Source organism: Aquila chrysaetos, chromosome 5, assembly GCF_900496995.4.
Source record: "Aquila chrysaetos chrysaetos chromosome 5, bAquChr1.4, whole genome shotgun sequence".
NCBI classification, from domain to species: Eukaryota; Metazoa; Chordata; class Aves; order Accipitriformes; family Accipitridae; genus Aquila; species Aquila chrysaetos.
Genome location: NC_044008.1, coordinates 47761518 through 47773060, shown reverse-complemented (window position 1 = coordinate 47773060; position 11543 = coordinate 47761518). Strand labels below are relative to the sequence as shown.

General features: G+C 37.4%; 1 protein-coding gene across 10 annotated transcripts in view; it reads right to left on the bottom strand.

Moving 5' to 3' along the window:
- Nucleotides 1–555: 555 nt before the first annotated feature.
- FAM214A (family with sequence similarity 214 member A) overlaps nt 556–11543 on the bottom strand; it is a 49559-nt gene continuing 38571 nt past the window's right edge. For all 10 annotated transcript variants that reach the window (XM_030013024.2, XM_030013025.2, XM_030013026.2 and 7 more), the window contains 5 exons: nt 11200–11308; nt 10186–10344; nt 8227–8295; nt 7168–7367; nt 556–1801 (listed from right to left, as the gene is read on the bottom strand). In XM_030013024.2, the coding sequence (XP_029868884.1) occupies nt 1648–1801; nt 7168–7367; nt 8227–8295; nt 10186–10344; nt 11200–11308 (691 nt within the window). In that variant the 3' untranslated portion in view covers nt 556–1647. The remainder of the gene's footprint in view (nt 1802–7167; nt 7368–8226; nt 8296–10185; nt 10345–11199; nt 11309–11543) is intronic.

Sequence of the window (11543 nt, the reverse complement as noted above, 5' to 3'; positions counted from 1 at the left end):
CTTCTGCTATGAAAAGAAACCTTTTCTCAGTTTTACAAGGCACACAAATGACTAGAAACTGCAAACAATCTCTCCCTGTACAGGTTTTCCCAAGTCTCTACAAAACAAATGCTTGCTAACCTTTGAAAACCTAGTGTAACAGAGGGGAAAATACTGCTGAAGTGGGAAACGGACTCAGTAATATCTGAGCTTTGCCCTTTTGTAGCAACAGCCATTTGAATATACAAGAGAGTTGATAAGTATCATCTGGAACGTCTGGTCTCCCTTACTTTCCCTGGCAGACTTCCTGGAGATTTCACGATACACTGACTTCTCCTCTCACCTAAGGGCAGTGCTGAATATACAAGATGTACATTCACTCTTTCTCCAGAGTCTTCATCAGCTAAGCATGTTATACTCCCAAATATGAACGTCACCTTTCATATTACTGACACTCTGAAAACCTACAGCGATGTAAAAAACCCCATATAAACCAAGGTAAGACAGTTGAGAAACACTGAGATCCTCGGCAAACATTGTAAAGCTTCATTTTCATTATTAAATATATACCTCAAATATAATCAAATGCTTCTAACTTTATTTCTCTCAGTTACACAGTTTAACACTTAGCATAAACTGTTTATCTGACTGTGTTTTGTTTTAGGAATACACATACATAGTGGAAAATATTTATATGCCCAATGTAGCATTTCTAGTAAAATTTCCTGTGGCCACCTAGTGGCCTAAATGGAATTGACCTATTAAAAATATTTAGGATTACATGAAGATCCTCCTTATCTAAAAACAAAACAAAAAGTACAAGTTTCATAGCTTTTGCATATATTTAAGATATAAATACTAATTTGTTTGCAGAGTACATCCTTTAACACAATCTGAGAAATCAAATGGGGGAGGGCGCGAATTTTATGTGAGAAAAACTAGTAACAGAAAGCAAAATTAAAGTGGCCTTTAAGGAAAGCAAGAAATTGAGGGAGCAAAATATGAATCAAACCAATGATCTGAATGCGTAAGTAAATGAACAATCTGCACTATGGTTGCAAGTGTTACTAAATCTGTATGTGAGAAAAAAAGGAAAAGGGTACCATTAAAGAGAAAAAAGAAGAAAGCTAAATGCTTGCATAGTATGAAATGTTACGGAAGTTCACCTGTTGTCCCCATTTTCAATAACTTAAATGAATATCACTTAAAACATCACACAGATTAAAGACATCTGTATATATTTCAGATTTCAATATTAATGCCAAAAATACATAGTATGATTTTACATAGGATTTATGCTACATTAGAACACTAAAGACAAACATCACTTGAGTATTAAATGAAACATTAAATATTAAATAACTGAAAAATAAAATAAAAAGTGTAAACACTAAACTAACTTGGGAATTCGCTATTGCAACACATCCAATGAAGTGGTTTTAAACAGTACAAAAAGATTAGATTTAAGTATGTTTCCAGTCTACTTGGAATACACAAAGCTCATTCCAGAAACCTTTTAAAAACTGGTCCAGGATCACATAAGAACCTTCTCTCTCGAGCGCTATTTTCATTCCTTTACAGACTTAACTTCATACTGTCATCTCTACCAATCTTCGTTTGTAAGGAGTAATCAACAGTAAAACGAATACTTTAGTTTGCCATTGTTTGCTAGCATCTTGGTGAAAACTGAGGATTTGTTGGAGATTCAGTGTAAGATTTCAGTTCATATGCAGCGCCGCTATCAACTTCCATGGATTTCCGAGAGAATAGGAGCCTTACATCTCTGTGGAGGTAGATCTTTCCAGATTTAGAACTCTGGAACCTGAAAAGATACAAGTATCTGTATTATCTAAATCAAAAGATTGATCTTTAAATATTACTGAATTAAATGTGCTCCTTTAAGAGATTAAGGCCAAAAAACATTTGAACATACAAAATTAGTCAGTTAAAATGAAAGGAGAAAGAATAACCTAACAATTTCAATCTACTTTGTTTCCTTCAGCATTTAAAGCTTCTGTTCCTAATCGCCAAGGTAGTGCACAGCTTTGAAAGTGGCATGAAATATTTGAAGTTCGCACTGCAATTATGCACATCGAAGATTAAAGTTCTCAGCAATCTAGAAAGGCAGAAAGTGCTCTTCAGTGAGCACTCCTGAAAATGCCCAAAGGGTGGCCTAAGCACACACAAAAGGGAAGGTTCAAATATCAACAAAGGCATATACAGGTATCAAATACATATTTCAGTGCTAGCTATCATACAGACAGATTTCACTGCTCTCTTTATGAACATACCAGCAAGAAGTTTATTACTGCTTTATACCACACACCAAATTTAAGTCCAACTCGAGAAGCAGTAGGCATGGGGATCTCTGCAGGCAGACAGAAGTTTTTTGCACAGAATACAGAGCTACTTCAAAGAGACTGTAGTTCACTGGCCCAATCACCAAAGTAAACAGCAGCCAATTCCTGTGCCCATTTATCTTTTATGCTGCAGCTGAACAGCCTAATTCAGGTCCTCCAAACCTGCCAGGAATGTGCCAGTTCCACTTCCTCTGAGATTTAACAACTATATATTGAGAGACGAGATCTGCATTTCAGAGAACTGTATTCTATAGTCTTCATCTGGCAGTGCTTCTTAATTTCCTTCCCTCGAGCAGGAAAGGCAGGAGAGCCTAAGGAGCATTTCTTTATGGCAACTGAACTTAACGTCACTATCGCTATGCCATGGTAAGGGAGAAAAGCTATTGCTACTGTAACAGAAATAGAAACAGAAAGCTATTGCTATTGTAATGACAGAATGATACCATTACAAATGCTGAGAGCAGTGCACACTGTTATTATCACATGTATTACAATTTGCACAGATTTTTAATAAGCATTCTCACTGAACCCCCTGAAGTGAAAGTAGTATCTCTAGACTAAACCTAGCCATAATCAGACTGAAATTCTGAGAGGTGAGAGAAAGACAGACAACAGAAGATCCATCAAAGTTTCATCATCTGGGGCAGGCAGGTTGTAGAAAGGGATTCTGTGCCACCATTTCGTTCAGACAGGTGATGCAGAATAGCTTGTAGTCATCCCCACAGCCAGACAAAGGAAAATTCAGCTCTCCTAGATACAGCTGTCAAGGGCATTAAATGTGGCAGGGTCCAGCAGAATGCTCCTACTGGCTCCCACAGAGCCTCCATCCATCACTATTTATTTGCTCAGTGCTGTCAGTGTGAAAGCCCTTTACTGGGTAGGCAAAGGGGAGAAGATTCTATCTTAAGAGAAGACTCTGGAGGAGAGCACAAGAAGGAAGAGCGAAAGAGGCGACAGACAAACTGAACACCACAAACAGTTAATTCAGCAGGTAGCTCATAAGACATTTTAAAATGAAAAATTTTATTGAAAGATCTTTTGCAGCAAAAGTATGATTTAAGTTAATTCATATAGAATAGATAGATCTAGTTATCAAAGCACCATCATAAAGTAGAGCTCAATTCCCATTTTACACAGGGATCTATCAGAAAATAATTAGCAAGGTCTATTTTTAAACTTCTCAAGCTTACTATTTTCTATTAGTGAGAAACCTGCAAGACTCCCTTTGCTCAGTAAATAATGCTTCCCTGTAACATGGCTTTTCTGAGCATATTTCACAAAGATTGAAGGAGGATGAGTGGGATACAGCAACAGCATTCAGGAGATTCTTCTCATCTCAGCTTCCATCACCTAATTTTTTTCTTTGAGAAATGTTTATCGTAGTAATTGGAATTTATAAATGTTGCTTTTCATACATGCAAATGCATTGGAATAATCAAGAGACAACCATTACATACACCTTTGTGGGGTGGTGATGGAAGCAGCCAGCATGGGACTGGCTCCAGAGCTGTGGCAGCTCCAGTAGTTTTGTGTAAAGGAATCAAGAAAAACACAACAGAGGTCTCTGACAGATGGTGTCCTAAGAACAGTAACAATAGACAAATACAGGAAGGCTTAAACACACAAATATCAGATAAGCTAGAAAGTCTGGCAGAGGAAAGAAAGTGATAAACATTACTGAAGAAATTAAAAATACAAGCACAAAACCCCTATATCATGTTTTGCAAGTAGAAAAGACTATACAACACAAGCTATAAAATCTGTAAGTAAAATCATTAGGACAAGGATACAAATTTCTGGATCAGGAAAAATGCTGAGAGATCAGAAAGATCAAAAAGCAACTAGTAAATCAGTAATAGCAGGTATCTTCAGCTTCCACCAATAAACGTATCACATGCCACATTAGGAAAATTAAAAAAAAAAAAAAAAAAAAAAAGTGTCTCAACACCTTGAGGAATCACTACTTTTAACAACCAGTTTCAAACTTACCCTCCACCTAGCCTTCAGTAACAACCCCTGTTTAGCTGTTAAGCAACAACAGTTGTGCTCCATGCAATTAAAAGAGGCAATATGTCAGTAACTAAAGCTGTTGACCAAGCTTTAAAAACTTGAAAAATGCTGAGCTGTGGGCAGGTTAACTCTTTAATTGCCTTTTATAGGGGTGCCAGAATGTGACCTAAAAACCATGGATGGTCGTCACCCTCACAACACTAGGCAGAAACGAGGCGTGAACAGAGCTGGACTCACAGCTCTTTTGCTCATGTAGATTAATTACAATGCAAAAATCATTGCTTCACATGTAACAAAAAATTTATCCCCAAAGCATCTTCAAGAAATTACTTAAACTGCATATGCAACTCTTGATTTTCTTGTAGTGAATAAAGCTCTGCTGTCCGTGCAAGCTACGTTTTCTATCTCAATACTGTAGCTGTGGGTACAAATACAGTCTAATGGCATATTGAACAGTTATCTCAAACATAAAAACTGCATGCAGAAGCTGCATACACAACAAATCTGACACTTTAAAAGAGTGTTGTAGAAAATCTAGCCGCCAATGTTAAGTTCCAGACCTATGCAAGCATTTTTGCTGAATTACCACTTGAAAAGAAGCTGTCATGATGTGAGTGCTGACAACTGTGACTAAGGCCTCGCAAGCAGATGTGACCACAATACATCTTACTGGTGGTGACTTCATTTGGGTTTTTTGAGCAAAATTTCAACACGTAAGTTTAAGATGCTTGTTTTCAACAACTACTGCAATTAAAACTGAAAGGCTGTTCTAAGCCAACTTGAGTAACAACAACCAAAAAATCTTAATAGTTTAAATATTTTAGGTTTGTATATAAGTTTTCAGTAAAACGGGTTTGAGGAAACATTGCTGCATTTAAAAATGAAGTTTTAAAACCAACTTACATATGAATTAACATATTACTAAGACTTTTAAGCTCTCCTAATTAAAAACCATCTTTAGTAAAGGAGGCTACGAGATTGACAAGTCTTTTGTAAAATCTGAAGTACTCTGTATAATAAACCACAAAACAGATCAACATAAACTACTGTAATATTTCAAGGACTTTTGCGGTTCTTCCATTATGAGAAAGGACCCGCTGTTTGGGTTAATGTCTGAAGCAAAAAACTTCTGGCAGCTCTGCAGCTATTCACTTTCCAAAGTAAGCAGATAAGTATCGTAATTATCAGTTTGTTTTTCCAGCCAGAAATGGATGCATTTCCAATCGCACATTATAAATCTGTGAGTTGATCCCTACCAGAGGTCTGAAAGCTGAGCTAAATTGTACAGGTATTTCAAACGAGTAGCATCAGAACTGCTATGTTTCTGTCTCTCAGCAGGTATCAGAAATAGGAAGCTCATGGAAGAAGACTTCTAGCTATAAAAGACGACAGAGAAGAAAGCAGGCTTGCCTTCACATGTAAGTAATTATTGGGTCTGTCTACAACAAATTTACAAACTACATTAAAGCAGAAACTGAAAGGGGACACAAGTCTACTACTCTTCATGCCTGTACACCAGACCCAGCTGGCCACAGATTTTTGCCCACCTCTGCAGCTGACACCTGTCCCCAGCTCCTCTGCATCAGATCAACATTACAAGTGAATAGAGCTTTTTATTTGCGCTACACACTGTTGTTCAGAATTTACCCCGGAAGAAAATTTTTAGAAGGCAGTTAAGTTAGACATGGCAAGTTAGTATGGCGTGAAAGGACGAATTTCAATCTAGGCTAAAATTCAGAATGAAAACACAATTCAACAGCCTCATCGTGATGCTGTTTTCACACTCCAGTAAACGAACACACATTTTTTTTATGACTGTCAACTTTCATTTAACAGGAAAGCTTAACCTGGAATCACTGCCCTAGACAAAGTTGTGTTTCAAAAGTCTGCTGGGTAGAAATCAATGCCGCTAAATAGGGAAAATATGTACCAGAAGGAATTCTACAAGAAGTTAAACAGAAAACTGTTAAGAGATTTCATTTTGTTCTCCTTGCTCACTTCAGAATGTCAGCCGCTGTTGGGTTTCCAAGCGCTGCAATGAAAGCACTGGATCTCGATCTGGTATGTGGTTTATTTACTACAATAATGCAGGCAAAAGTCCGCAAACTGCAGAAGGACAGAGTATATCTATCATTCCTCCTTTGTTTCGAACTGCAGTCTCCAGAACATCCTGAGAGCAGCAGCACAATATCTGGTTTCAGGCAGTGCTTTGTAAATCATTTAAGGAAGATTGTGTGAATATTTCATAAAGTGAAAGGCATTATCAGTGGTATTGCACCATGAAACAGGTATTTACATTTTTAGCACTAAAGACTGTATTTTTAGGAGTAACTCAGAATGCTTTTCACATTATAAGCTATTCTGGTGAAGAGGCACATGTGTAGGACACATGGATCCTTAGTTTTGGCTTTTGCTCATGTAACATCCACACTCACTATTTCCCGTAACCTCAAAAAAAGTACATTGACCCAGCCAGAACTAAATCTCTCTTGCTAAGAAAAGAATTAAGCTTTACAAGGCTATACAAAATACTTGAATGCCAAGAAAGAGCTTTATATTTTAACTTTATTTTTCCCAAGCAGAATCCAAATTATGTATTAGCTCTTCTTCCTCTACTGTCTAGCTTAAAGACCAAGTTAAAAGCATTCTTTTTTTAAAATAAGTCTGCATAGTGCAATGCTGGCTGGGAAAGAAATCAGGAGATAAATTTTGGCAGTTACTTGGTTTTTGTGGTTTTGTTTGTTTGGTTTTGGGTTGGGGTTTTTTTTGTTTGTTTTGCTGTGTTTTGGTTGTTTTTTTTTAACTTTGAGGAGCTTACCTCAGATGTATGAGGTAGCGTAGTAGCCTTTCTTCAGTCTGTTGACTATTTTCTTTATTGAGAGTTCTCTTGATTTCTCGTCTCACAGGAACAGAAAAAGTTCTTTGCCGTAGGAATGTTTGATGATTAGCTGGCATTTCTCTCAAGTCATAGATCACCACAAACATCTTCACCACAGTTTTGTTAGGGTTAAATAAGGTCTGAAAAGACAAACAGTTCAATACAATATTCTTTAGAGATGACAAATTTAAAAAAAAACAACCAAACAAACAAAACCAAAAAACCTCCACCTGTCAAAATAGCCACCATCCTCTATGCACTTGTTTCTGTATGGCACCGGAACATTTTATGTAAAAACATTGTGCAGTTTTTCTGTTTTTCAACACTTCAGCTACCAGCAATTCCCATTTTTAAATATAATACTAAACACAACCTAGTCTGAATGAAACACTACTATATGACTACTGTTACTTTGCTTATCTGCATCCCCATTTTTGCTTATTTTTCCTGTCAGCTTTTTGTCTACACTGTTTTCTAGATACAATATGCTCACAGGAAGCACAGTGGTGGGCTTCGCTTTTAAACCTGAAATTGCCAATGTGTTACCCTGGCCTGGGTTCTTAAAAGAAAGAGGCAGATCATTGGTTCTAAGCAATGACTGTGATTTACTTTCTGATACATTAAAAAAAATAGGTGGTGTTAAAATTTTACAAAATTTAGAAACAACTGAGTATTTAATCTTAGTGCCTTTAGAAGGATTTCAGAATTTGGACTGTAGCCTAATTACCTCTCTGTTACTTCTTCAAAGCCACCATGTCCTCAACTATTCTGAATCTTCAGTAACTGATTTTAAGTCTCTTCACAGCACAGATGTGTTCAAAGGTTGGGAGTCTTTGTTGTCCAACGAATTACACACAAATTTCTACTTTGAACTAGACTACCTACAGAGATGCACATTTCCACCACTAGCTTCATGCTCATCTCCAATAACCTCATCTCCTCTGCATGACTTTCTTGGTATTAGCGGTTTCAAGGCACCCGTATCTGCTGAGTACGTACCACTTGTATTGTTCCTGAAGGCGGTACCCGATAACCCCTTTTACCAAGGGACTCTAAAGTAATTACACCCTAGAAAAAGACAACACACATTTAGTTCACAGGGAGAGATATAAACAAATCAAAATGTTCTATCCATGTAATTGTATTTATTTGAAAAACAATCAGTAACGTATAAAAACTAAAAACAGCGTAGGCAACGCATTTAAGATGCAGTTAAAAATCAACAGTAGGGGCCTTACAGATACTTTGGCAGATCATTAAAAGCTGTGCAATAAGGGGTACGCTCTCCTCTTGAAACAAGATCCAAGTAGTTTCTACATCTTCAAACCAGCAGTCAGGGAGCTATGGCGAAAGAGAGCTTTCTTTTCAAAACAGCTTGTAAGTTAATATGGAAGATTTGTCTCCTCCTTTCCATTTTCGTATCACCTACAGTCACACCAATAATACTCCAAATCTCACAGAACCAATTTCTGCTTTTCAGAGGCAGCAGATGCACTTAATCTTCCATTCTAATCCAAACTTTAGCAACAATGACATCTGCTTTTGTACCAGCTGTGATCTACAGAGCACCAAGTGTCCCACACGGCACTGTAACGCTACTGCGGCCACCCTTAGGGTACTGCCCTAGGGCACGCGTTTGATTAACCTGCAGTGCACAACTGTTGTACCCCACTGCACTGGACTTCACACAAAAAAAAAAAAAAAAAAAAAAACCAAACAGCCAAACAAACAACCAAACAACAACAACAAAAAAGAAGACCTCAGAGCAGAGAAACTAGCTATACAAACAGAAACAATGCTTCTGATGACGGAGGCACTACAGAAATGTTGCATTAATCCTGGGAGACTCAGCCATAATAGCATGTTTAGAGCACGTGGAAAAGCCTGAAACAATGAAACCCAGCTAGGAAAATAAGCAATGCTACTTTAACCATTTGAGGAACATCAGAATCCCTTCACCTCCTGGAAAATCATGTGAAATAATCTACAAAGATGAACGCAAAACAATAGATACTTCTTTGCAGTGGTTAAGAGAAGACATACACAAGTTTAAACTCTATTATTCAAACTTAACTTGCAAAACCATTTCGTTTTCTGAATACTTTTAAAAACAGAAGGTCAGAAATACAGTAAGTGCTATGAATTTAAAATCTAAATATTGGGATAATCAGATGTTCAATGCTTTACTCACATGTTTAAACAGGCTATTTACCATATTTTAGACAGACAGACACAAATGAAAACCTTTAAACATTAGATCTGTCACCCAGGCATTCAGAACATATCTACCTGTCTGATTCAATGCTAGTATACAAGACATCTTTTGCTTTTTACAAGGAAGCACTTTAGAATCCAAACCCCATGCTGTTATTGTAGAAACGTGCAACAGAATTAGCAGACAGATACCGAGAACACAAATACTGTGTCAGTGCGAACATCAGCAAACCATGCAGCTTGAGAGAGTGTCGCGTGTCACGCTAGCTCAGACAATATTTGCTTTAAAAGAAAGGGCTGAATAACTTCTGAGTCTAAGGTTGCCATCAGCAATTGTACGTTGGCCTGCACCTAAGCCACTTGCTGGCAGAGGGGTTAGTTGCCCAGGGCAGCTACTTGTTGGGACAACAAAATGTATCCCATTAAGTCCAGCTATTGCGTCACTGCCTATTTTAAGTTAGATGGATAAAAAGAGATGGGGAGGGGGTTGATCACTCCAGTGTGGAGGGAGACAAATATGTTCAATATCCTAAGATGAGAGCAGTTGGATGGTGGGGCAGAGCAATGGGAGGAAAAGCACTAGTTAGGGAAAGGAGGAAGGGACAGGAGAACTCCATCGTAAGCAGTTGAAAATAACCCAGGTCCCTGCAGATCCCCATTTCCTGAACCCTCTACTCACCAACCTTTTGTTCTTCACCTCCACCTATCAGAATTTATTTAAAATAAATCCAGCCACACACTTACCATGTAAGGAGAGGGTGCATTATCATCTGAAACGCTGTAGAATGACACTTCAACTGGCAGAGTCATGTGCGTGGGACAAAAGACTCCACTTGCTCCCACTTCTGCCGTGAAACCCTCCACGACGCCAAGCGGGTCTAAGCGAAAATTCAGGACAGATTCCTGAAAAACAAAACACATACAGTTTAGGTTGGGAACGCCTCAAATAAAATATAGCAAAACTAAGCAGCAAACAAGGAAACAAGTGTATATAAGAACTTGGGTCTTTCATAAGGTGACCTGCCAAAAATCAACACTGAGGCAAAAATTACAAAGAACAGCGGAATGTTCAGCAAGATGATAGTGGTTTAAGAGAAAACATCATCCAAATCCAGTCTTCATCCTACTGAAACTGGTGCAAAAGCCCACAGAGAATTTTATTGCAGCAGGATCTATGCGTGATTTTCCTTGACATATACTATCTGAAAAAAAATAATAATCTAAAATCTGTAACTTTCCTCAACATATTCATTCTATATTTCACAAATATGGAGTATGATACAACCCATTAACGCACTAGCTGTTAGTTGTTGATAACTGATATGCTACATGAAGTGAAAAGCTGGAGGCTACACTTCAAATACGTTCTGTTTTAACACTGATTTAACACAGCTTTTGTGACATATTAAGTAGACTTTAAGAGTGAAAATGTACATCCCTTTTTCTAGGTATATGCATTATAAACATGAGCAATTACAGATTGTTAAATCTCATTTAAGTCAACAGAGCACCTCCCAACTTGACCATAGTGGGAAATAAAGGTTATAAGCAACTCATTGTATCTGAATCTCTGAGACAGAAGATGTCTGGGGCATAAAATATGTGCCTTTACAGCTGGAAATGAAAACAAAGTTTATTCAATTTCATTATGAACTTTTACATTGTAATCAGGCTGGAATTATTCACAGTAATGCGCTTTTAAAAGCAGTACAGAAGAATACTAAAAATACCACAAGAATTCTAGAGAATATGCAATACCTCAAAGTTTCCCAGAAGGCTAAGACTTGTTACAGGTGGGGCACTAGAACTTAGAAATGGTTTCCCATGGCTCTCTGGATCACTGTCTCTGTTTATACATTGTTGTGGGCTATTGAAAAAAAAGAATAAATATAAAGGATAAACACATTTGCTTTTGTCTTCTGGGTATAAACAGCTCTAGAAAGAATAATTTACTTACTGTATTACAAAATGTTGTCCTAAAGAACTAACAGTTGAACATTGCCTGTTAATACTTTAGCAAAACATTTTCTAGTTAACTGAAAAAATACCTTCACAAGGTTTACATTACAAGGGATAAAGACAATAAAAATTTAGGTTGTTCA